At 37.9% G+C, this 24,008-nt stretch overlaps 2 protein-coding genes across 2 annotated transcripts; both read right to left on the bottom strand.

Moving 5' to 3' along the window:
* Positions 1-4,457: 4,457 nt before the first annotated feature.
* Positions 4,458-12,518, bottom strand: LOC120297461 (vomeronasal type-2 receptor 26-like). The gene is made up of 4 exons (XM_039320105.1): positions 12,276-12,518; positions 8,871-9,719; positions 5,479-5,605; positions 4,458-5,365 (listed from the first exon to the last, which is right to left on the bottom strand). The coding sequence occupies exons 1-4, from the start codon at positions 12,516-12,518 to the stop codon at positions 4,458-4,460; spliced, it is 2,127 nt and encodes a 708-aa protein (XP_039176039.1).
* Positions 12,519-13,100: 582 nt separating this feature from the next.
* Positions 13,101-23,797, bottom strand: LOC120297460 (vomeronasal type-2 receptor 26-like). Its single transcript, XM_039320104.1, has 7 exons — positions 23,580-23,797; positions 22,083-22,260; positions 20,324-21,184; positions 19,453-19,680; positions 18,274-18,400; positions 16,285-17,186; positions 13,101-13,217 (listed from the first exon to the last, which is right to left on the bottom strand). Exons 1-7 carry the CDS (start codon positions 23,795-23,797, stop codon positions 13,101-13,103), a joined length of 2,631 nt encoding a protein of 876 aa, XP_039176038.1.
* Between the last annotated feature and the right edge of the window lie 211 nt (positions 23,798-24,008).

The following is a 24,008-nucleotide window of genomic DNA, read 5'->3' as shown; positions in this document are numbered from 1 at the left end:
TAGGTAGAAACAACTTCTTCTGGACATCTCTTCTTGTCTAAAATATCCTTGAGGAGTTCTGGCTGACTGTAGTGCCCTTTAGATCTGAGTCACAAATCTGCAGTATGATTTATATGCTGAATGAGCACAGAGATTTGCTAATTTTTCACCCAGAGCAAATACCTATTAATCACAAATGTCTTTAACAGTCAAAATACATCTTTAACAGTGATGTTATACTAGAAACTATAAGTGGACTCATTCTTATCTGGAGTATTGAAAGAACAGTCTTCTATTGTTTTGCTATATTTCCTGTGCTTCTTAGAGGGGAGAAGCCACTCAAGTATCTATATATCTTCAAAGCTCTTTGAAGATATATAGATACTTTCATATGATATATGCAACTGGTATCTGGTGGACAAATAATCAGTACCATCTGATGGATTTTAAGAAGATTCTCAACTAGACAAGATATTGAATCTAGTGGACACAAGATTTTGATGTGGGACACATTTGTACTTCCTAGTGTGAAATGTTATGTGGAGTGAGCAGGAGGATAAATACTCCAATAGGAACTTTCATCAATGCTCATAGAAAGCTAGGCAAAGCATTATCACTATTAATGCCATCACTGTAAAATCATTGCTAGTACTTATGCTTTACTAGAATATGCTAGCAAAGAATGCACCACAAAATATTATGTCCATCTAATAAATCCCATCTGGCATCATCATATGTGAAAGAGAGAGGAAATGAATCCAGAATAGGAAATACCAAAACTCTCCCAAAAAATTAAAACTAAATACAGTCTCAATAAATAATAGCAGGCCAATGCAAATTCAACTGAGGTTTACTCTCAGTGTAATGCAGGGAAATTCCTTTCACAGATATGACATACAGGAAATTCTTATATCACAAGTGGTTTTTATAGTAGCGGTTATTTGTTGTTGTTCAGTTGCTAAGTCATGTCCGACTCTTCGCAACCCCATGGACCATAAGACGCCAGTCCCTCCTGTCCTCCATTGTCTCCCTTTGCCCAAGCTCATGCCCACTGGGTCAATGACACTATATAAACCATCTCATCCTCTGCTTTTCCCTTCTTCTTTTGCCTTCAATCTTTCCCAATATCAGGGACTTTTCCAATGAGTAGCAGTTATACATAACAATTATGAAAATATTGTCATGTTTATAGACTGAATGAATGAGGGACCTAATATACAAACAATGAACATAACAAGCAGATTAATTGTGATCTAATGGACTGATGATAATCTATCCAATCAGGAATGTACATTTAGTAGATTGCAACAAATAACTTCTGCAGCAAAATTGGGACATTCTTATTGAAGAGATGTAGGGAGAGATAGATAGTGGATGCTAGAAGAAGTTTTCTCCTTTTATAAAGGAAACATGAGATATTTTTTCTCATTCATGCTTTCACAATATAATTTTATCCCAAGCACCACTTGTTTGAGATAATACAATCTGAAGTAAGAAAGTTCTTTATGGAAAATGCTAGGATTAAGTAAACTCTTAATTTACCCAATCGCATCCAGGAAGTTGTGAAATGGATGCTGGTTGTAGATCACAGGGCTGGAAAATGTGAAGACTTGAGAAATAATGCCAGCAATGCTCAGGTCCCCTGGCTGATAATACTGGTGACTTATAGGTAGAAGGATAGGGCATTTAGGACTTGGGACACTGGACACAGTCTGAGGCAGTAGAAATAAAATCAGGAACGCAAAGGGTGGCAATAAGTAGAAACATCTTCTGCACATCAGTTCCTGCCTTAAGTGTGCTTAAGAAGTTCAGGCTAAGTTTATCTTCAAAGGAAGTCACCAAACAATTTGTGTTAGGTCCCTTTCTTGAATTGCAAAACATCTTTTAGTAGCATACTTTGATCTTGGTTCTTTTTTGCCAAGATGTATATGTTATCCTTTGGGAGGTGAAGTAGAAGTTACCTTTGTCAGGTTGATAACTACAGGGAGATGATTGCCTTTACAAAATTATGGGTTCTTGGTAATATCATAGAAAAAACAACTTAATTGCATATTTCAACAAGGTGTTTCTCTTTTCCACTTTATTAAGATATCAAGAGGCCAGGATTATTTTAGGATCACTTTATTTGGAATAAATACTTTCTAACGTTTCAGTAGTACCCTTTCCTAAATTCGGGCACCTTTGCACACTCATATGTGCCCTGGACACCTCACAGCTTGACTACTGCCATGTACTGTACTTGGGATCACCAGGAAGCTTTAACTAGTCCAGAATGCAGCAGTGTAGGTCGTGATAAGCATGCCTCAGAATGCCCATATGGCATATCTGACTCATGAGTTGCGCTAGCTCTGTTTGCTTCAGGGCGTGATGCAGGGTGCTGGTTTCTACCTATAGAGTCCTACATGGCATAGGGCCTGGTTAGTTGAGAGACTACCTGACCCCATAGTAACTGCCCAGCCAGTTAAGAGTTCTTTCAATCAGACAATGCCATCCACTGGGATCATGATTTGTTCCCATCTGGGTTTGTAATCTCTCCCATGTTTTTTGTTTTGTTTTGTGTTTTCTTGTTTGAGGAAACACGACCTCTACCTCTATTCTACAACTACGTCTATGTCTATGTCTATGTCTATGTCTACGTCTGCCTCCCTCTCTCTCTCTCTCTCTCTCTCTCTCTCTCTCTCTCTCTCTCTCTCTCTCTCTCTCTCTCTCTCTCTCTCTCTCTCTCTCTCTCTCTCTCTCTCTCTCTCTCTCTCAAACTTCTCATACACACCCCAAGGAGTTGGCCTTAAGGTGAACTTTTAATGTTTGAGAAAATATAATTTAATAGGGGGGCAGGTTTGAAAAGGTCAAGATAGCCACATCTATGCAATTGAATGTGCCTTTTTTGCCAATTATGCAAAGCACCTAAAAATGCACAATGTACCTAAAAACACAGGGGTTCACTGAGGGGTTCACTGAGGAAGCCTAGCCTCCACCTTGAGTTTTTGTTCATCCCTTTAGGCTTCTGGGTGTAAAAAGATAAAATATTTTATATATATATATACAGAAACATACACACATACACACACACAGCATTAGAACATTGAGAATACATTGCAGTGCTTAAACCAGGTCTCATTTTTTGGCCTCATTTTTTAAAAAAATTCTGAGGTCCTTCCTATATGCTTTGGTAGATAACTAGCTGTTGCTATGGAAATGAAAGGTTTATATTTCAAGGGGTGTGTATGTGTGTGTGTGTGTGTGTGTACATGCATCTATCCATCCATACACACATACATAATATGCTGTAAGAGGGAGCGGGAATTCCTACACAGTCACCCACCTAACAGCTTGTTGTTATTGCTCTTGGGGAAAGAATAAAGAACTTAATTTCATGCAAGTGTTTGCTGATTCCAGGATCCCAGTTCAGAAACCAACTTGGTAAGGAATGATATTCCGATAATTCTCTCTACTTTCTTCCTGAGGAGATTGAAGATAGGAACCAGGAAAGGGACTACTTTTATCAGCAGATTGCAGATTGATGTGCAGATTGCAGATGAAATCTGCAGTTTGATGGCCCTGATTGGGTGGTTTATTTCATATCTTCAATCTCACATCAATCTGCAATCTGCAGATAAGAGTACACCCTTATCTGCCTATTCTGCAAATTAGCTAGTAATCACACAGGGGTGGCTGAGAACATATTTAGAACTTTGTTGTTCAGTCACTAAGTCATGTCTGAGTCTTTGCCACCCCATGGACCATAGCACACCAGGCCGCCCTGTCCTCCATTGTTTTCTGAAGTTGCTAGAAATTCAGGTGCCTAGCACCCAAATCATTTATTTCATTTAGTAACACCCCATCAATATATACCAACTTATTCAGTTCCTCAATTTTCCTCCATGCAGTTTTGGTTGCAATCCCTCTCTCCTTCATATCCTAATTTAAAAAGTCCCAAAGTCTGCAGGGAAAGGCAACTAGAAGGCCTAGGTCATCAAGGTCTAGATTTCTGCAGCCAGAAGAGAGTTTCTCAACTATCAGCTATTAGACAACTTTACAATTTGAGCAGGCTTGAATTTCTTATATACTTTGGTGATCTTGGATTTCTGCACTCTTCACTAAAGAGATTAATCATTTCAAATGGAGCCTTTACACTTGGTTGACTACAAACATATATAGTTTAATAATTATTCCTGTTTGCAATCTTCAAAATTTTGTTTGGAAGTTGTTTTGTTCAAGAACTGCAACTGTAACGTATTGTGACTCATGAAATCTTACAGCTTCAGGGAACAGGATAGTTCATATCTTACAATAACTGATGAGTACTATAGCATAGGCATGATTGATTGGGGAGAAAGAGAACATTATATATTTTATGATTACACCAATACCCAGTCTTTTGTTTTAATGAGCACTTAAATCACTTGTCACTGGTGGTAACTGCAGAGTTTTGTCACAAATCTAAATCCCATTGTGTATAGAAAACTGATCGCTATAACTTACTTTATGAGGATTTTTTGCATAATCTGTTGCCTATTATTCAGCTCAGGTCTTATCAAGATGATGTAAACTTTGGGGGAGAAAATGAGGACCAATAATCCAGCACTAGAGGCTAAGATAGAGAAGATCTCCACAGCTACCATATATTTCCCTTTGGTGCTCTGGTAGGCTGGAACAAAAGAGATCCAGACACTGCAAAAAAGAAGCATGCTGAGAATGATAAATTTAGCTTCATTAAAACTGTCTGGAAGATTCCTTCCAAGAAAAGCCACTGTAAAGCTGATCATGGCCAAAAGGCCAATAAAACCCAGGATGCAATAAAACATGGCAGCAGAGCCTTCATTACACTCTAGGACCATTTCTGTAGGCAGAGAGTGCATGTCAAGATCTGGGAAGGGAGCAGAGATCACCAGCCATACACTACAGAGAGTGGTTTGAATGAAAGAGCAGGAAAGCACTATAAAAAGTGCCAGTCTTTTTCCCACCCATGACCTCATCTGAGAGCCTGGCCTGGTGGCCATAAAAGCTAAGACCACAGTGAGCGTTTTAGCCACCACGCAAGAAACTGCCACAGAAAAGATGATGCCAAAAGCAGTTTGGCGAAGGAGACAAGTTGCCATCTGAGGCTGACCAATGAAGAGCAAAGTAGAGAGAAAGGAAAGCAGAAGAGAGATCAGGAGGATGTAACTGAGGCTTCGATTGTTGGCCTTGACTATGGGTGTGTCCTTGTGCTGAACGAAGATCATCAAGACCAGAGCCGTGATAGAGGAAAATAAAAGAGCAAAAATGACCAAAGTGAACCCCAAAAACTCTTGGAAACCTAGGAAGCTGATCTCTTTTGGAATGCACTGATCCTGAGCTTTGCTGGGATAGTGATCCTCTGGACACTGGTAACAAGAATCCATGTCTGAAAAAAAATATATAAGGACCAATTTTTATTTAAACTGACTTTTATGTGATGATTTGTAAATGCCTCCATCTACTTTCAACAAATTCAAACTCAGTCCCTGATATCCTTACCCATCTGGTTTGAAACTTTTCCTCTTGGGCATGGAAGGCAATCATAACAACAAAATGGCTTCCCTTCCTTCTTGGTCTTGCCGTGACCTTTATAGCAGGGTTCATTGCACAGAGACAGAGGCTGAGCCTGGCACAAAGAGAAGCAGACAAGACAGAATGCCTAAATATTGAGTTGGCATTGGGATAGCAACATAATATTGATTCTAATTAGATAATTGGAATCATATAGTAGTTTGACAAATACATGTACACAGAGTGTCACCAAATCAATACATTTATTCTTTCCATCCCACCCAAGAGCCATTCTTGCAAATAACTAAATAAAAAAATGTACTCAGATCACCTTGCTATGTCTGAATACGATCTAGGACATAAGAACTTGGAAGTGAGTTCAATTACTTGCCTTAATATGACCAGCTATTTTCATTACTTGCATCTTGGACCAAAGAGATGGACCCCAACTTTATATAGAAAATACCTGGTTAAATTTCCTTGGCCACCTAATGGTATCGACATAAACCCTGAACACTTGTTCTTTGGAAGCACCGAAATCAAATTTTCCCACTTTGACTCGATGTAGGCTTAGATTTGGGAATGTGACCCAGTTGATAATATCAAATCCTGCTTCCAAGTTCCTGTTCTGATCGAAGGAAATCATTTCCCCAACACTGTTGTTAAATGAGACTTTTCTTAGATAATGGTGGAACTAATTTCATAGTGGAAGAAAAAAATATAAGCGATATAGTTAACCAAAATCGTTCAAATACTGTAATATGTTACAAGGTATGAATATTTGAGAAGCCAAAATTAGCAACATCTATACAAACTATTAATAATCACAATCAAAAGCACAATTGGCCTGGTCTGGCAGTACCATGTTTTCCCCAGAATAAGACTGGGTCTTATATATATTTTTGGGGATCAAAAGACCCATTAGGACTTATTTTGGGGGGATCTTATTTTATGGCCATCCGCCCACTCCATCCCACTGTCTGGTTGCTTGTGGCCATGTTAGAGTTTACAGCTCAATATAAGCCCAAAAATTAAGCACACGTACAAAAATTGAGCAGGATGCATAGTATAGAAAAACTTTTTTATCTTCACAATATTTAAATATGATACATACATACAGTTTCCATGTAGTTCTTGGCAACATGGTAGAAAAACAACAACTAATCATGGAGATCGGAACACATACAGAGAGAGACTAAACCACACCTAGACCTAGGCTTGCTCACATGCCTCTCTCAGCAAATCCTGTGTCTCAGTTAAAAAACAATTCCTATTGGCTGGTTTGTTGCTATGGCTATTCCAGTTCATAAATCTTACACACTGACAGACGCAACGGGGCAGGTGAGCACACGTCGCCGGGGCAGGAGAGCACCTGAGGTGAGGCAAGGCAGGGGGTGGAGCTGCCCCATGCGCTCTATACCCACTTACCTCAGGGCCCCTGCAGTCAGGCCACTCCCCACTCAGCGACTTCCCCTCACCCATTCAATGACCTAGTTGCCTGTCTGCCTCTTCCCTTTCACTCCCCTCCATAGCGGACTGTCATGCTATGGAGGATGGGCGGGGGGGGGGGCTCAGTCACCTTACCTGGTCCCCATCTTCTATTTCTGAGCCAGCGGGAGTGAAAAAAATGCTAAAAAATCATGCTAGGGCTTATTTTCTGGGTGGGTCTTATTTTCAGGGAAATAAATTCTAATGTGTACTTATGATATGATAGAAAATATAAGCAGAATAGAGTTAAATCATGAACATCCTCAGCTGTAACTATGCAGTCTACCATTGAAGATAAAAATAAAAGGAAGAAGTAGTAAAAGAAATCAAGCAATCTCAGGCACCAAGACAATTATCTACCATAGCGACCAGCTTGAGAGGAAAGAAATGAATAATGAAGAAAACCAGTATTCTGCTACAGAAATTCCAGATGATAGGAGGACTTCTGCTTTCTTTTCTCTTAGTTGGGAGTCCCCATAACCCAGTCAATCTTCCAATAATAATAATAATAATAATAATAATAATAATAATAATAATAATAACAACAACAACAACAACAACAACAACAACAACAATAATTAAAAATAAAAATAAGAATAAAGTTGGAAGGGACCTTGGAGGTTATCTAGTCTAACCCCCTGCTCAGGCAGGAAACCCTATACCATTTCAGACAAATGGCTGTCCAGTCTCTTCTTAAAAACTTCCAGTGTTGGAGCATTCACAACTTCTGGAGGCAGGTTGTTCCAATGGTTAATTGTTCTAACTGTCAGGAAGTTTCTCCTTAGTTCTAGGTTGCTTCTCTCCTTGATTATTTTCCATCCGTTGCTTCTTGTCCTGCCTTCAGGTGCTTTGGAGAATAGCTTGACTCCCTCTTCTTTGTGGCAGCCCCTGAGATATTGGAACACTGCTATCATGTCAACCCTGGTCCTTCTCTTCATTAAACTAGACATACCCAATTCCATCAACCTTTCCTTATATGCTTTAGCCTCCAGTCCCCTAATCATCTTTGTTGCTCTTCTCTGTACTCTTTCTAGAGTCTCAACATCTTTTTTACATTGTGGTGACCAAAACTGGATGCAGTATTCCAAATGTGGCCTTACCAAGGCATTGTAAAGTGGTATTAATACTTCATGTGATCTTGATTCTATCCCTCTATTAATGCAGCCCAGCACTGTGTTGGCCTTTTAATTAATTTTCTATAGCCTTTCCTATAATTGTGTTTTAACAGGAAAAAACAATGCCTCTGAACCTGGTTACATAGACAATTAATTAAAATTAATACGTAGCCAAGTTTGGAAGCTGAAGAACATTTCCGAAAGCAAGAATCTTTCCTGATCAATGATGAGTACAGTATAATTTAATACATGGTAATAATATTCTAGGACTTTAACCAGCTATATCCTACCAGCAGCAGAGTCAAAGAGCATCTGCACAACAGAAAGGATATTTATTAGTGGAAATATACAATAGGAGTAAAGACATCTTATCATTGTCTAACTGTATCTTAAGAATTGAGAATCTACGGGTATATGCTCCTCTACATGCCTGAAAAGGTAAAAGGGAATAATCTGAGATGAACAGTCTTATTAATTAGAGAATAGGCAGAGCAAAAGTATAAAAGGACATCCATTATCATTATCCATTATCAATCTTTAAAGCATTATTTCCTCCAATACTCTCTTATAAAATGCTGAAGGTTGCCACTGGATTTCAGTTGTTCACAACAAAGTCAAACTCCTTAAATCTACCAAAATGTTTTTTGTTTTTGAAACTAGGAAGGGCAAATTAGTAATGCAGGAAACTGTCTAGAAAACCTAATCTTAATTGAGAATCAGCTTTGATAGGTTGAAGATAGGGCAATGTTTCTTGTGTTTATGTACTCATGACATTACCTGCCACAGCATTGGATTCTTTTGTCTTTCCTCTGACATAGGTCTGTGTTTGAACTTTAATGAAGTCATGGACTGCAAAGCATAGGCCACAGCATAAACTGGATTGTAGACACTGTAGCTATGGGGAGTTATGCTCATGTCAAAGACAGATCTAGGAAGACCCTCTAGCTTTTCCTCCCCACTGCAGCGATTCCAAGCATTCTTCTCTTCCAAGGAAGTTGGCAAGGAACAATCAAATGCCTGTTTCCAAAAGTCTTTAATAAAACCATCTGTGGTGTCAACATTAGGGTTTCTCATCCAAAGAAAATTTTGGAAATCTACCAGCTCATTTGACTGAGTTGCAAAGGCTAGAGTTCCGTGAAGGATATCTAGATCCCAAGATCGTTGAAAGGAAACAGAAGTGAACTCCATCTGTGCAGTCATCATCCAGACTTTGCCTCTCTTCATTGATATGTTTTCAATTTCTGAAATTCTGGGAAACATTCTCAGAAAGATTACGATGTGAAATTCGCCATGTATGAACACAACACTGGCCATGCTATTAATTATCAATCGGTATACAAGCACCCATGATTCTACCATTTCATGGATGCCAGTTTTCAAATATAATGGTGGAAACCGTTCAATAAAATCAAAGCAGATACCTCCCTGGGAAAACTTGGGAAGTTCATTCTGTACAAACCAGAGGCTATTGTCATCTTCCATAAAAATGAGACCAATCCAGGTCCATCTGAAAAGCAAAAGCAGCTGAAGTATCCCAACATACTGTTGGTTTCTACTAGGAAACATCCATTGAAAGAAAGCTTGCTGGGCTGGGTCATTAATCAAAGGAGAAGAACCATATCCAAACTAGAAAGAAAAGAAAAATTAAGTAGTTACGATGAATTGGGAAACATGCAAAAAGCATGGCTTCTTTCACAAAATTTAAAAGAAACTCAAATGTTTCCCAACTCCCTGCCTCCCCCACACCTTGGAAATTAAATCAAGCTCACCCTAATGGGACTTTGTCCCAATCACTTTTCATCCTTGTTCCACCCACTCTAGAATAATCATTCATATTTTATCACGAAGTTTAATGTTTTTCAAAACAATTTCCCAAGGAATGAGAAGAGACATGGTTTTACTGAAGAAGGAATGTAAATGCAGATGGCAATCTTGTTAGAGTTTACAGCTTTCCAGTGCAAAAATAAGCACACATTCAAAATGAGCAGGAGGCATAGTTTAGAAAAACTTTATCTATAAAAAATATATAAACATGATACATACAATTTCATTCAGTTCTTGGCAATGCGGTAGAGAACAAAAACAACTAACTCAGGAGATCAGGACACAGGGAAGACTAAGACATGCCCAGACCTACGCTGGATCAAATGCCTCACACAGCCAATACTGTGTCTTAATGAAAAACAGTTCTCATTTGCTGGTTTGTTGCTATGGCTATTCCAGTTCATAAATTCTTACACACTGTTGAAGGAAAAGTCTTCATCATGGTTCAGTCCAAGCTGGGAATAAACAACATGGCGACTGCTTTAGAAAGAAGGTTGCAATTTATTGGAAAGGAGAGCCAGACAGAAAGATGGCTCTGGAAGAAAAGAGAAAAGAGCACATGTAGGGAGCTGGGGGCCTCCAACCTTCCTGGATTATTTACATCTGCATTTCTACAGAGCTGGTTTCTGCTTGGGGGAGGGAGACTTGGGGCTATTAAGAAAACTGGGCATGCTTTTCTGCCTCTTTAAGATCCTTTGAGGGAATATATTTTTCTGCCCTTTTAATATTTCCTTCTCTGGGGGTCTGACTTCCCACAACACTGATGAATCTTATGAATTCTAAATATATTATTTGAAATAAACAAATACAAGTACTTCCCTGTTTTCAAATGAGTGATGTGTAATTATTATTTTGTAAAATATATAGACCACATGAATCAAGATTACTAATAAGCTTTGGAGAATGTTGCTTGGAACCACATTTGTGAATTATTCTACCCATTGTTCTTACTTTAACACACACACACACACACACACACACAGATAGAGAGACAGAAAAAACACTCATATACATCTGGTAGCACTGCTGCTCTGAAATATCTTCCATCCGCTCTCCCAATTATTGTTTCTATGATTTTGCCCCCTTTTAAAATATTATTCCAAATAGCTAAAGGAAGAATTCATGATGCTAGTAAATCATGAGTACAGGTAGTTCTCAACTTACAACCAGAAATGAGCTCAACATTTCTGTTGCCAAGTGAAACATTTGTTAATTGAGTTTTGTCCCATTTTACAACCTTCCTTGCCATAGTTTTTAAGTGAATCACTGCACTTGTTAAATTAGTATCATGATTGTTAAGCGAATCTGGCTTCCCCATTAGCTTTGCTTGCCAGAAAGTTCCAAAAGGTAATTACATGACCCCAGGACACTGCAACCGGAAGGATGGAAATCTGAGTCAACCTTCAACCGATGAGAATTGAACTGCCAAACTGCTGGCAGCTGGGTAAGGTAAGGAAAAGATAGGGTCAATACGGGTATAGGGGGAATGGGAATAGGAATTTGGGGTAGGATAAGGGTAGATATAATAATGGGGTGACCCCCCCATAATAATCCCAAGCTTTAACAAACAAGATACCGTCCGGATCTAAATATCGAATAAACATAATTTATATAATACTAAACAATTGTAAAGATAAAATTAACTATAATCATATAACTAAAATTTGATAAATAAGTAAAATTCCTCTAAATAGATATCCATACTTAATAACTTATCAACTACTTCTAATCATCACCATTAATATTTAAAGTCACTAGTAATAAAGAGTAGGTGTGAATTTAAATGGACTCCAGAAGATGGTAGAGGACAGGAAGACCTGGAGGAACGTTGTCCATGGGGTCGCGATGGGTCGGACATGACTTCGCAATTAACAACAACAAAGTAATAAAGATGTTATTAATCTAAAAAAAATAAAACTTAGTTAAAAGTCCATCATTTATTCCATTCAATTTTAGGTTCTATTCATATTCTAACGTGTTTCCATCCATCAATAAATTTTTTCCCAGGTTTTAAAATAAATTGAGTCTTCTTTCTCCTTCATCTTCAAAGTTTATCTGTCCATTTCTGCACAGTCTAAGATTTTTAAAATTATAGCCTGGTCAGATGGTAGATTTTCATTTTTCCAAAATTGGGCGAATACTATTCTTGCTTCTGTTAATACATGTAACATTAAATAGAGCTCTTATGGAGATCTCCTGATCTGATTCATAGGGTATCAATTTTTAGGTGCTATTCTAGTATTTTTTTATACATTCTGTTTCAAATTATCCATTGATCTATAATGCTTACCCAGGCTGCTTTACACAACAAAATTCATCAAGACTGTACACATGTTATTTTTTTCAAGCACATCTTACCTGTGGTACCTTGTAGAAGCTAAGAATGGTTGCCATAAAGAAGTTCACATTTGAGTTTGGTCCCCCAATGACTGTGATAGTCTTATCTTTACTATCATACTTGTAGTTAGGGAAGAAGTTGCTGCATGTGGAGAGAAGCTCCAGTGAGGTGAGGTAAGTCCAACTGGCACCAAATTGACTGTTATAGATGTGGAAGCCCAGGGAAATATTGGGTAATATCTGAGGATTTCCATTGATTTCCATTACGGCAAATACAAAGGCCAAGATATGTTGATAAATCTGAGTCACAAATCTGCAGTGTGATTTACATGCTGAATGAGTGCAGTTGTCAATAGCAGTCTTGCTAAATTTTTGTCCATGGCAAATATCCAAGGTCATACAATCAGAGAGATATCTTAAAATATCTATCTGTTTATGAACTAGCTCATATTTACAGGAAGAATTACCAAAATTGATATACGTAGCTGATATTAAGTGGACAAATAATGAGTACTACAGTATCTTATATGTTTCTTTTAAGAAAGCTCTTAGATAGCCAACATGTTGAATCTAGTAGACAGAAGATTTTGATGTGGGACATATTTGGCCCTTGCTATTGTGAAACATTATATAGAGTGGATGGGAGCTGAATACCACAAGAGGAATGTTCATCTAGAGTCATGGAATAGCAGCTAAATAGACTACTAGTATGAATAATGTAAATAGTCCCTAGCACTTATGTTAGCTTAGGTTCACAATCTTCCTCTCTTGTGGAATTGCCTGCTTAAAATAAAAATACAATTTATTGCACCTTATGGAAAATGTACAATTAACCAGAATCTTGTTTTACCCAATCTCATCCAGGAGATTATGAGACGGGTGTTGATTGAAAGTCACAGGGTCAGAAAATATGTAGGCTTGAGAAATAATGCCAGCAATGATGAGATCCCCTGGCTGATAATACTGATGGCGTATTGGCAGAGGGTAACAGATATTACATGTAGCAACTGGGATGTTGAACATAGTCTCAGGTAGTAGCAGAAATATCAGGAACACAAAGAGCGCCATTAGGTAGAAACAACTTCTTCTGGACATCAGTTTCTGTCTAAAATATCCTTGAGGAGTTCTGGCTGACTTTAGTGCCCTCTAATACTTTTTTGCACTAGGAATGATCAGAGGAAGGTTGAAACCAGTCTGTGTTTGGTCTCTTTCTTGAATTGCAAAAAAAAAAAAAATCATTTAGTAGCATATTTTGATCTTGGTTCCTTTCTGCCAAGGTGTATTGGTTGTCTTTTGGGAAGTGTAATAGAAGTTCCCCTTGTCATGTTGATACAAAAGAGATGATTGCCCTTGTAGAAGAAAACAACTTAATTGCATATTTCAGCTAGCTATTCCTCTTTCTCACGAATAAGTTATCAAGAGAGAAATTATTTCTCACCCTCACTTTCATTCTCCTTCCCACTGTTTCCAAGATCCACGGTGATCCCAAAAAATCAAGGTGGCTCCTCAACCATTTTTGTACTTGCCATTTACACAAACACATAAAACAGTGGTTCTCAACCTTTTTAATCCCGCAACCCCCAACCAGTCGTAAGTCGAGGACTACTCAATCGGTCGTAAGTCGAGGACTACTCAACTGGGGCAGCACTGTTTGCAGAATGGGACTTTTGGCGGGCTCAGCAGGGCAGAGACAGCCTGGACAATTCCTATTGGCTTTTGAAAGCCAATAGAATTAGACTCTATTCAAGAGAGTCTATTCTATTGGCTTTCAAAAGCCAATAGAATAAAAGGGAGTAGCACAGCTAAGGAAAAGGGGAAAAAATGGCGGACTGCATTGTTTGGCGACCCCCGTGAAATGGTCATTTGACCCCAAATGGGGTCCCGACCCACAGGTTGAGAACCACTGACATAAAAGAAGGCATAGCCCTTCTCAACACTTTTTTTTTGTTCCCTCTTACCACTGGATTTCCTTTTTTTTGAAATTCTTTCAACTCTTCCAGAGAAGTTTGAATTTAGGGACCAGGAAAAATGGTCTGAACTAAGTACCAAACCTACACTGATGTGAAAATCAAACAAAACCTTTTGTCTTCAAATGTTACTAATGTTTCCCCTTTTTAAAACTGTAATCCGTGCAATAACTTGGGACTTCACCCAAATATGGATATAGCTCTTTGGGTACCCATGGGGTATTTTTTTACATAACAGGCAGGATTGTGATTTAAATTTGCAAAAAGGTTGATCTACCTTCCTTGAACCAATATTAAAGGTAAACTAGCCAGCAGGACATATAGCAGAATAGGGAGAAAAATCTTCCAAATTCAATCTAGTCTTTCAAAGTTGCTTCTTTTCTCTCCACTTTCCTCTCCAAAATTTCAGCCTCTCTTTGAATAGCTGGTTTCTCAATCTTCTCCAGCTGTTCCCCTAACCTACCGTGTTTCCCCAAAAGTAAACCCTACTCCAAAAGTAAGCCCCAGCTGATTTTCAGGGGGTGGGCCTAATATAAGCCCTACCCCAAAAGTAAGTCCTAGCTCGGGGTGGGGCGAGTCATCCCAAATCTTATGTGCGACAACCATAGTGCACCCCCACCGGTGGCCTGCCAGGGCCCTTCTCCAGCAGCTGCCACTGAAACCAGCTACTGCTAGCCCCGCCTTCTCTCTCCCACTGTCTGCTTGCCTGCAGCTGCAACTAACGAAACCCTCAGCTGGCCCCAGCCTCTGCCCACCCTGCCTGCTGGCCCTATTGTTGTTGGGACATTTCTCAGCCACGTCGGGTGCCTTGTGGCAGCCAAATGGCTCCCTGTGCTGCTTCTGCCTCGTGGGGCTCTTTGCCCTCCTGGCCGGGTTGCTCTGGGCTGCCCTGCTGGGCAGAACTGATATGATTTGGATGATGCCTGAATTAAGGATTAATATGCAGGAAATTGAAATAGAATTGGGTACTTGGGCAGATCATAACCCTTAAAATGGTGTGGAAAGAAATGCAGAAAAAAATAAGATGGACTTTGAATCAATCTATAGCAGTGGTCCTAAAGGAGAGATATGTAATTAAAATAGCATTCTAATGCATTGTTTTGTGCATATAAAGTGGGTTAGGTTTTTTTCTTTTTGTAATTTCTCAAGTTTGAAAAATACCACTGGAAGCAAATTTGAATGTAAGTCTATTAAAAGGATAATTAAATTAAATCTCAGAAGGATAATTAAATCTTTAATTAAAATTAAAAAGATGCATCAGAATTAACTGATTTTAATTATAAAAATGAAATTTTTAAAGAAATTTTTATAGACTTACAAGCAATATAAAGGATTTTCTCTTTAGAGTTAAGGAATTTGAAATAATACAGTGATTTTTATTAACATAAAATAATGATAGTTTGCAAAGATTAATAAGTGTAAATAGAAATATATCTCACTTCCTACCATGGGGGGGGAGAGAAATGGAAGAGTTTTTAAGATGGTAAGGTAAACTTTTTTAAACAAAGAGATTTTATCTGGTCTTATTTCTGTTGAGATATTGCTTCTGGTGTTCAGGCTTGAAATAAAAAAAGGAAGTTTGGAATTTAGTTTGAAGATTTAATAATTGTGTAGTTATAGAACTGGCTTGTAATAATTATAGGTAATGTAAAAACATGAAGTCATAATTGAATTAGTATTTTATTGCATTGGGAAGAGTTGTAAATCAACACTTTTTACTGTTTTCTTTCTTTTTCATTGTGCACTCCACATTTTTCTTGGTTTAAATTTTATTTTCATTCTATTTTATGCTTTAATAAACTTTAATCAAATTTTAAAATAATAAAAAAATAAAACAAATGTCACCATGAGGGGCTACCTGGGCATCCATAGAATTAATATTGTTTAAGGACATATTGAACAAAGATGAACACCCATTTTATTTTACTATTACATTTATACTCAATCATTCTATTTTACTAAAAGTTTAAGACAGTTGTTATTCCTTGAAACCACATACTGGATTTTTCACTAATCTAAATTCTGTTGTGTATGCTGTAATGTGACTGATTCCTATAACTCACTTTATGGGGTTTTCTCATAAGTTGTTGTCTGTTATTCAGTTCAGGTCTTATCAAGATGAGGTAAACTTTGGGAGAGAAAATGAGGGTCAGTAATCCAACACCTGAGGCTAAGATGGAGAAGATCTCCACAGCCACCGTGTATTTCCCTTTGGTGCTCTGGTAGGCTGGAACAAAAGAGACCCAGACACTGCAAAAAAGAAGCATGCTGAGGGTGATAAATTTAGCTTCATTGAAACTGTCTGGAAGGTTCCTTCCAAGAAAAGCCACTAAAAAGCTGATCATAGCCAAGAGACCAATGAAACCCAGGACACAATAAAACATGACAGGGGAGCCTTCATTGCACTCCAGGACCATTTCTGTAGGCAGAGAGTGCATATTAAGATTTGGGAAGGGAGCAGAGCTCACCAGCCACACAATACAAAGAATGGTTTGAATGAGGGAGGAGGAAGGTACTATAAAAAGGGCCAATCTTTTCCCTACCCATGACCTCATCTGGGAGTTTGGCCTGGTGGCCATGAAAGCTAGGACCACAGTGAGGGTTTTGGTCACCACACAAGAAATCGCCACAGAGAAAATGATACCAAAAGCAGTTTGGCGAAGGAGACAGGTTGCCCTCTGAGGGCGACCAATGAATAGCAAAGGGCAGAGAAAGGAAAGCAGAAGGGAGACCAGGAGGGTGTAGCTGAGGCCCCGATTGTTGGCCTTGACTATGGGAGTGTTCTTGTGCTGAATGAAGACCTTGAGGACCAAGGCTGTGATGGAGGAAAATAAAAGAGCAAAAATGGCCAAGGTAATCCCCAAAGGTTCATGGAAAGATAGGAAGCTGATCTCTTTTGGAATACACTGATCCTGGGCTTTGCTGGGATAGTGATCCTCTGGACACTGGTAACAAAAATCCATATCTGAAAAGGAAAAAAATAGACAAATTTCATTATTAAGAATTTGGCATGTCTGGTCAAGTTTCAAAGAATGGCTCAGTACATAAAATGATGCAAATAAAATTGTATCAATTTCATACAGAATTTCCATAACCTGAGTCTCACTGTTAGTCCATCATGCAGAAGATGGGTAGGGTTTGTCTTTTTCAGCTTTCACTACTTAGGTAATTTGAAACATTTGGAAAAAGTTCCACATTTATTCCTTAGAGATGTGAATCCATTTCCTTAAAAGTATGATCCTAGATAGAAACTGAAGACTTAAAACATAATTCCACTTATTTATTTACTATTTTTTAAAGATATCTTTGATATGTGTTTTGCTTCAGATAATCCTTTCTATTTGTTTAATTTGAGAAAAAATAACAATAACAGTCCCGCCCCATGTATAAGAAGTAGCATGGTGAGCAGGAGGGATTTGTAAATACAGATTTCATTCTAGTCCCATTTTACAGTTGAGATCTGGCTGGGTGACTTTGAGCCAGTTACTTTCTCTCATCCCAACCAACCTCACAATAATCTTGTTGTGGGAAAAATAGGAAGAGGAAGGAGTATTATGCATGTTCACCAGTTTGAGTTACTTATAAAGTAATAAAGGCAGAATAAAAAAGAGGAAATAAATAAAAAACAGACAAATATAAAATCAAACTTTGATACTTTCAAAATCCTTCCTTTACATTCATTATAAAGTGGATACTTGTGGGTGTATTTTATGCCATTATACAAAAAGTAAATAAAAAGTTAATCTATTTCCCATATTACTGGAAACATGGATCCCTGTTTTCAGTTCTGTCTTCTATATCTGAATAAGCAATTGGATCAAACGCCTGTTCAAAAAGGGATCCACAGAGAGGAAATAATTACGAAAGCCATAGTGTAAGTCTTGTGATGGAAATTCTACATCTTTAGCTAGCCCAATGCACTGGATCCTGGAAATGCCTTTGGCATTCACACACAGGAGAAGACCAGCTTCTATTTGGCCTGATCTTTATGTGATGCTTTACAAATTCCACCACTTACTTCCAAATTCAAACTCAGTCCATGATATCCTTACCCATCTGGTTTGAAACTTTTCGTCTTGGACATGGAAGGCAATTGTAACAACAAAATGGCTTCCCTTCCTTCTTGGTCTTGCTGTGACCTTTATGGCAGGGTTCATTGCACAAAGACAGAGGCTGCGTCTAGGCACAAAGAGAAGACAAGAAAACAGAATCCTAAATTTTGGGGTTGGTACTGGGATAGCCACATAACAGTGGTTCTAATTTGATAATCAGAATAATACTGTACAGTAGTTTGAGAAAGGAATGTACACAGAGCAAGAGTCTCTAAATCAATACATTTATTTTCTATCCCAACCAAAAGCTATTATTATGATCCTGTGAGTAACTAAATCATAATCATATTCATAATAATCTAATTCAAATATTTGCACCTCTGCAAGGTTTGAGGCAATGGCTTTGCAGTAGAATTGTATATTATTATAGCCCATTAATTTGGGTCATCTGCAATATTAAACCATTACATATTCCCCTCAAATTCTTGTTATATTTACCTTTAAAAAAAGAACAAAAATTATGCAATGTACATTGTATATAATAATTGTATTAAAATCAGCTGGCTATGGATTTTGGCCAGAAAAGATCTGGATCATTGCAAAAAGCTTGAAAATAAATTTAACTGCTGGCCATACAACTATTTTCATGATCTGCATCCTGAACATAGAATATATGGACCCTAACTATATAGAAAATTAACCTGGTGCATTGGTTAAAATGCTGTCCTAGAAAATAGGAGAATGTGAATTCTAGTTCTGCCATAGGCATAAAAGCTGATGCATGACCTTGGGCCATCACTGTTTTTTAGCCCAACCCACCTCACAGGGTTGTTGTGGGAAAAATAGGAGGAGGAAGGAGTATTATGAGGGTGAAGCTTCATTCTCTGAGCTTGTGGGTTGGTTTTGAAAGTTTTGTTACCAGGTTAGGTAATATCTTCAACGGAGTTTAGGGGATGTCAGTGTCAGTATTCGGTTTATAACACTGACATCCCCTAAACTCTGCTGAAGATGTTACCTAGTCTGGTAACAAATGTTTGGAAACCAACCTACAAGCTGGGAGAATGAACCTTCACCCTCATTCTACACCCGATATAGATATTCACCACTATTATGTATTTTGTCATCTTGAGTTAAAATAAAGGCAGGAAAAACAATTTAATAAAAAAATATGGAAAATACCTGGTTAAATGTCTTTGGCCACCGAATGGCAGCCGCAGAAACACTGAACACTTGGTCTCTGGGGGCTCTGAGATCAAATTTTCCCACTTTGACTCGATGTAGACTTAGATTTGGGGATGTGATCCAGTTGATAATATCAAATCCTGCTTCTAGGTTCCCGTTCTGATCAAAGGAAATAATTTCCCCAACACTGTTGTTAAATGACACTTTTTGTAGATAGTGGTGGAACTAAATTGACAGTGGAACAAAAAGTAATAAGTGATAAAGCTATACAAAAATTATACAAATACTTTAATATCTTTTAAGGTGAGTGTATTTGAGAATTAGCTGTATCTAGGCAAATTATCAATAATTGCAATTCAACATCACAATTCATCTGATGGGGTATTAATGATAAAAATTACCTATAATATAAAAAATATAAGCACAATATAGTCAAACCAAGAACATCATTAATTATAACATTGCACATTATATCAACAGAAACGTAACAGAAAAAAGAATTAGCAAAAGAAATGAATCAGTCTTAGTAATCAAGATAGTTATCTATTATAGTAACTAGCTTGAATTGAAAACTTTGAATTAAGTGCAGAAAAACAAAAATAATGGCACTGGAGATGATAAGAGAGCCAATGAGAGATGATAAGAGAGCCAGTGCTTTCCTGTCTCTTATTCAGATTCAACCATAATACATACAGTTAGGCTACCCATTAAAGTAAGTTCATTTCCCCAGTTATTGCTATAATTTGGTTTAATGGGAAAAGCTATGCTTTTGGACATTTTTACAGAGACAGTAAACTTTTAAAGAATATCTGATCATATGTTGGAGGCTGAGGAACATAATCTTGTGTTTATGTATTCAGGATATTACCTGCCACAATTGTTGATTCAAGAGCTTCTTTTGTCCCTCCTCTGACATAATTCTGTGTTTCAATATTGATGACCTCATGGATTTCAGTGCATAGGCCACAGCATAAGCTGCATTGTAGACACCATAGCTTTGGGAGGATATGGTCATGTCAAAAACAGACTTGGGAAGAGCCTCTAGCTTCTCTTTCCCCGTACAGTGATTCCAAACATTGTCCTCTTTGAATGAAGTTGAGAAGGAACAATCAAATGCCTGTTTCCAAAAGTCCTTAATAAAACCGTCTCTGGTTTCCACATAAGGGTTTCTCATCTGAAGATAATTGTGGAAACCTACCAGCTCTTTTGACTGAGTTGCAAAGGCTAAGGAACCATGAAGTATATCTATGTCCCAATATCGTTGCAAAGGAATAGATGTGAACTCCATCTGGGCTGTCATTATCCATAGTTTACCATTTGTCTTGCTAGGAATGTCTTCAAATACTGGAATTCTGGGAAACATTCTCAAAACGATCATAGTATGAATTTCCCCATGTAAGACCACAACATTGACAGTGCTATCACTTATCAAGAGGTACAGTTTGACCCATGACTCTACCATTTCATGAATGCCAGTTTTAAAATATAGAGGTGGCAATGGTTCTATAAAATCAAAGCAAATACCTCCTTGGGAAAACTTTGGAAGCTCCTTTTGTACAAATCTGAGGCCATTGTCATCCTCTATAAAAATAATACCAATCCAGGTCCATGTGAAAAGCAAAAGCAGCTGCAGCATCCCCACATATTGTTGCTTTATATTAGGGAACATCCATTGGAAGAAGACTTGTTGAGATGGTTTATTAATCACAGGAGAAGAACCATATCCAAGCTAAAAAGAAAAGAAAGACTAAGTAGATAGGATGAATGTACGTAAACTTTTATTGTCCAAAGGGAGAATATTCACCTAGAAGAAGAAGGAGGAGGAGGAGGAGGAGGAGTAGTAGGAGGAGGAACCAAGTCCTGTTAGGGTGGAGATTGACTTGCCCCCCTCCTATTTTGCTTATTTTGATACACACATGAACACACAACTCTCAGACATTCCTGTTCTGAAATATTGTATCTTCCATACAATCTCCCAATTATCTTTGCACAACATTGTCTGTATTTTTTTAAAATACCATTCCAAACAGCTAAAGGAAGAAATCATAATGTCAGTAAACTATGGGTATTAATGTTATGTGGTGTGGCTGTGTGTGTGTGTGTGTGTGTGTGTGTGTTCGTGCATGTGTTCATGCGTGCATACATTTCTGTCTATTCTCATTCAGGTTTCATAGGTTTATCAGCAGGGACATTCTGTATCTTTCTACTATCAAAATTTGCACCTCACAACCCAATCAATAGAAAATGTATCAGCCAAGAAAACATTCCAATGAATATTAAAATCTTCTGCAATGTGAAGAATTATATTTTTTTAAATGCCATCCTGCTTCAGGGCAGCAGGCAGTGGCTGGCATTAATTTAATTTTGTTACCAATAGAGGATCTGGACATTCACTCCAGCTTCTATTTCCTCATGTTTAACTCATCTTTCAAAATTATGGAAATCTACTAATGTGATTCCTAGGGTATCACTTTTTAAGGTGCTATTCCAGTACTTTTATACATTCTGTTACAAATTATCCACTGATCTATGTTTATACATGTTGTATTACACATACAAATTGCATCAAGTATGAAGGGACACACTTTAGGTTTCTTCAGGCATTAAGCACATTGTGCACTTCTTACCTGCGGTATCTTGTAATTGCTCAGAATAGTTGCCATAAAGAAACTAACATCTGAATCTGGTCCCCCAATGACTGCAATGATATTATCTTTACTATCACACTTGTAGTTCGGGGTGAAGTTGCTCCATGTGGAGAGAAGCTCCAGTGAGGCGAGATAAGTCCAACTTGCAACAAAATGGCTGTTATAGATGTGGAAGCCCAGGGAGATATTGGGTAATATTTGAGGATTTCCATTAATCTCCATTATGGCAAACGCAAAGGCCAGGGTGTGTTGGTAAATCTGAATCACAAATCTGCGGTGTGATTTAAATGCTGAATGATGTCAGAAACTTGCTAAATTTTCTTCCAAACATGTAGGCATTACAATCAGAGATGCCTTAAAATATCACTTTATCTAGAAGCCATGAGAAGACTTATTCCCATTTGGACTATTCAAAACTCAGCTTTCTATTGTTTTTTTATTTATTTGCATTTACCCATGCATCTTATGTGTGTGTGTGGGGGGGGGGGAGTAAGCCACTCAAGTGTCTATGTATTTTCAGAATTCCTTATGAAACTATCTTATATTCACAGGACAGGTTACCAAAACTGATGGTGGATTTCCATCTGAGGTATGCAGCTGGTAATTGGTGGACAAATAATCAGTACCATCTGATTTCTTTTTAAGAAATTACTCAAATAGCCAATAGCTTGCACTTGGTATTATGAAAGCACCAGAGGGCAGGAAATTAATCAAAGAGAGAAGCAACCTGGGATTAAAGGAGAAACTTCCTAATAGTAATAGTGAGGACAATTAACCAGTGGAACAGCTTGTCTCCAAAAGTTGTGGGTGCTTCATCACTGGAGGTTTTTAAGAAGAGACTGGACAGTCACTTGTCCGAAATGGTATAGGATCTCCTGCTTTAGCATGAGGATGGACTAGAAGACCACCAAGGTCCCTTCCAGCTCTATTCTAAGATTCTAAATATTATGTGGAATATATTATATCTTTCCAACTACGTTCTCCTATATATATCTTATGACTATATTACTTTATTGTTTACATGTACACTGAGACCTTATGCACCGGAGACAAATTCCTTGCGTGTCAAATCATACTTGGCCAAAGAGAGAGAGAGAGAGAGAGAGAGAGAGAGAGAGAGAGAGAGAGAGAGAGAGAGAGAGAGAAGGAAGGAAGGAAGGAAGGAAGGAAGGAAGGAAGGAAGGAAAGAAAGAAAGAAAGAAAGAAAGAAAGAAAGAAAGAAAGAAAGAAAGAAAGAAAGAAAGAAAGAAAGAAAGAAAGAGTAGTTGGATGGCTGAATACCTCAACAGGAATGTTCATCTATACTCATGGAATAACAGCTAAACTAAGGCTAATATAAAATAGCACTTATGCTAGCACATGATTCTCTCCCATTTTTCCTTCCTTGGTGGAATTGTCTGCTTAAAATAACAATACAATTTGTGGCAAGAAACCCCTTTATGGAAAATGCAACAATTAAGCAAAATCTTGACTTACGCAATCTCATCTAGGAGGTTGTGAGCTGGATGCTGATTGAAAGTCACAAGGTCAGAAAATGTATAGACTTGAGAAATAATACCAGCAATGCTGAGGTCTCCTGGCTGATAATACCGGTGACTTATTGGCAGAGGGTAATAGAAATTGCAAGTAGCAACTGGCACATCAGACATGGTCTGAGGCAGTAGCAGTAATATCAGAAACAGAAAGGGTAGCATTAGGTAGAAACATTTTTTTGTGGACATCAGCGCCTATTAGGATTTCTGGATGATTTAGTGTCCTCACACACTTTCCACTAGGTACGTTCAGGGAAAGATCACCAAGCAGACTGTGTTGGATTCCTTTCTTGAAAGGCAAGACATATTTTAATAGTATATTTTGATAATAGCTTCTCTCGTGTATCAAAGCATATTGGTTGTCCTTTGGGAA

The sequence above is a fragment of the Crotalus tigris genome, unplaced genomic scaffold (assembly GCF_016545835.1).
Source record: "Crotalus tigris isolate CLP2741 ecotype Arizona unplaced genomic scaffold, ASM1654583v1 scf7180000023622.256236, whole genome shotgun sequence".
Classification (NCBI taxonomy): domain Eukaryota; kingdom Metazoa; phylum Chordata; class Lepidosauria; order Squamata; family Viperidae; genus Crotalus; species Crotalus tigris.
The sequence above is the reverse complement of the archived record's forward strand: the minus strand, read 5'-3'. Positions and strand labels throughout refer to the sequence as shown.

Bases quoted from the DNA above. Each gene is read 5' to 3' on its own strand.
- LOC120297461 (XM_039320105.1), bottom strand. From the start codon at position 12,518: ATGGAAATCAATGGAAATCCTCAGATATTACCCAATATTTCCCTGGGC. The intron at 9,720-12,275 runs GTAAGATGTGCT...TTTTCTTTCTAG, and splicing joins GCTTCTACAAGGTACCACAG to TTTGGATATGGTTCTTCTCC. The intron at 5,606-8,870 runs GTAATGTCATGA...TCTTTGTGCCAG, and splicing joins AGAATCCAATGCTGTGGCAG to GCTCAGCCTCTGTCTCTGTG.
- LOC120297460 (XM_039320104.1), bottom strand. From the start codon at position 23,797: ATGCTACCCTTTCTGTTTCTGATATTACTGCTACTGCCTCAGACCATG. The intron at 22,261-23,579 runs GTAAGTCAAGAT...CATCTATAACAG, and splicing joins AACCTCCTAGATGAGATTGC to CCATTTTGTTGCAAGTTGGA. The intron at 17,187-18,273 runs GTAAGGATATCA...TTTCCTTTTCAG, and splicing joins AAAAGTTTCAAACCAGATGG to ATATGGATTTTTGTTACCAG.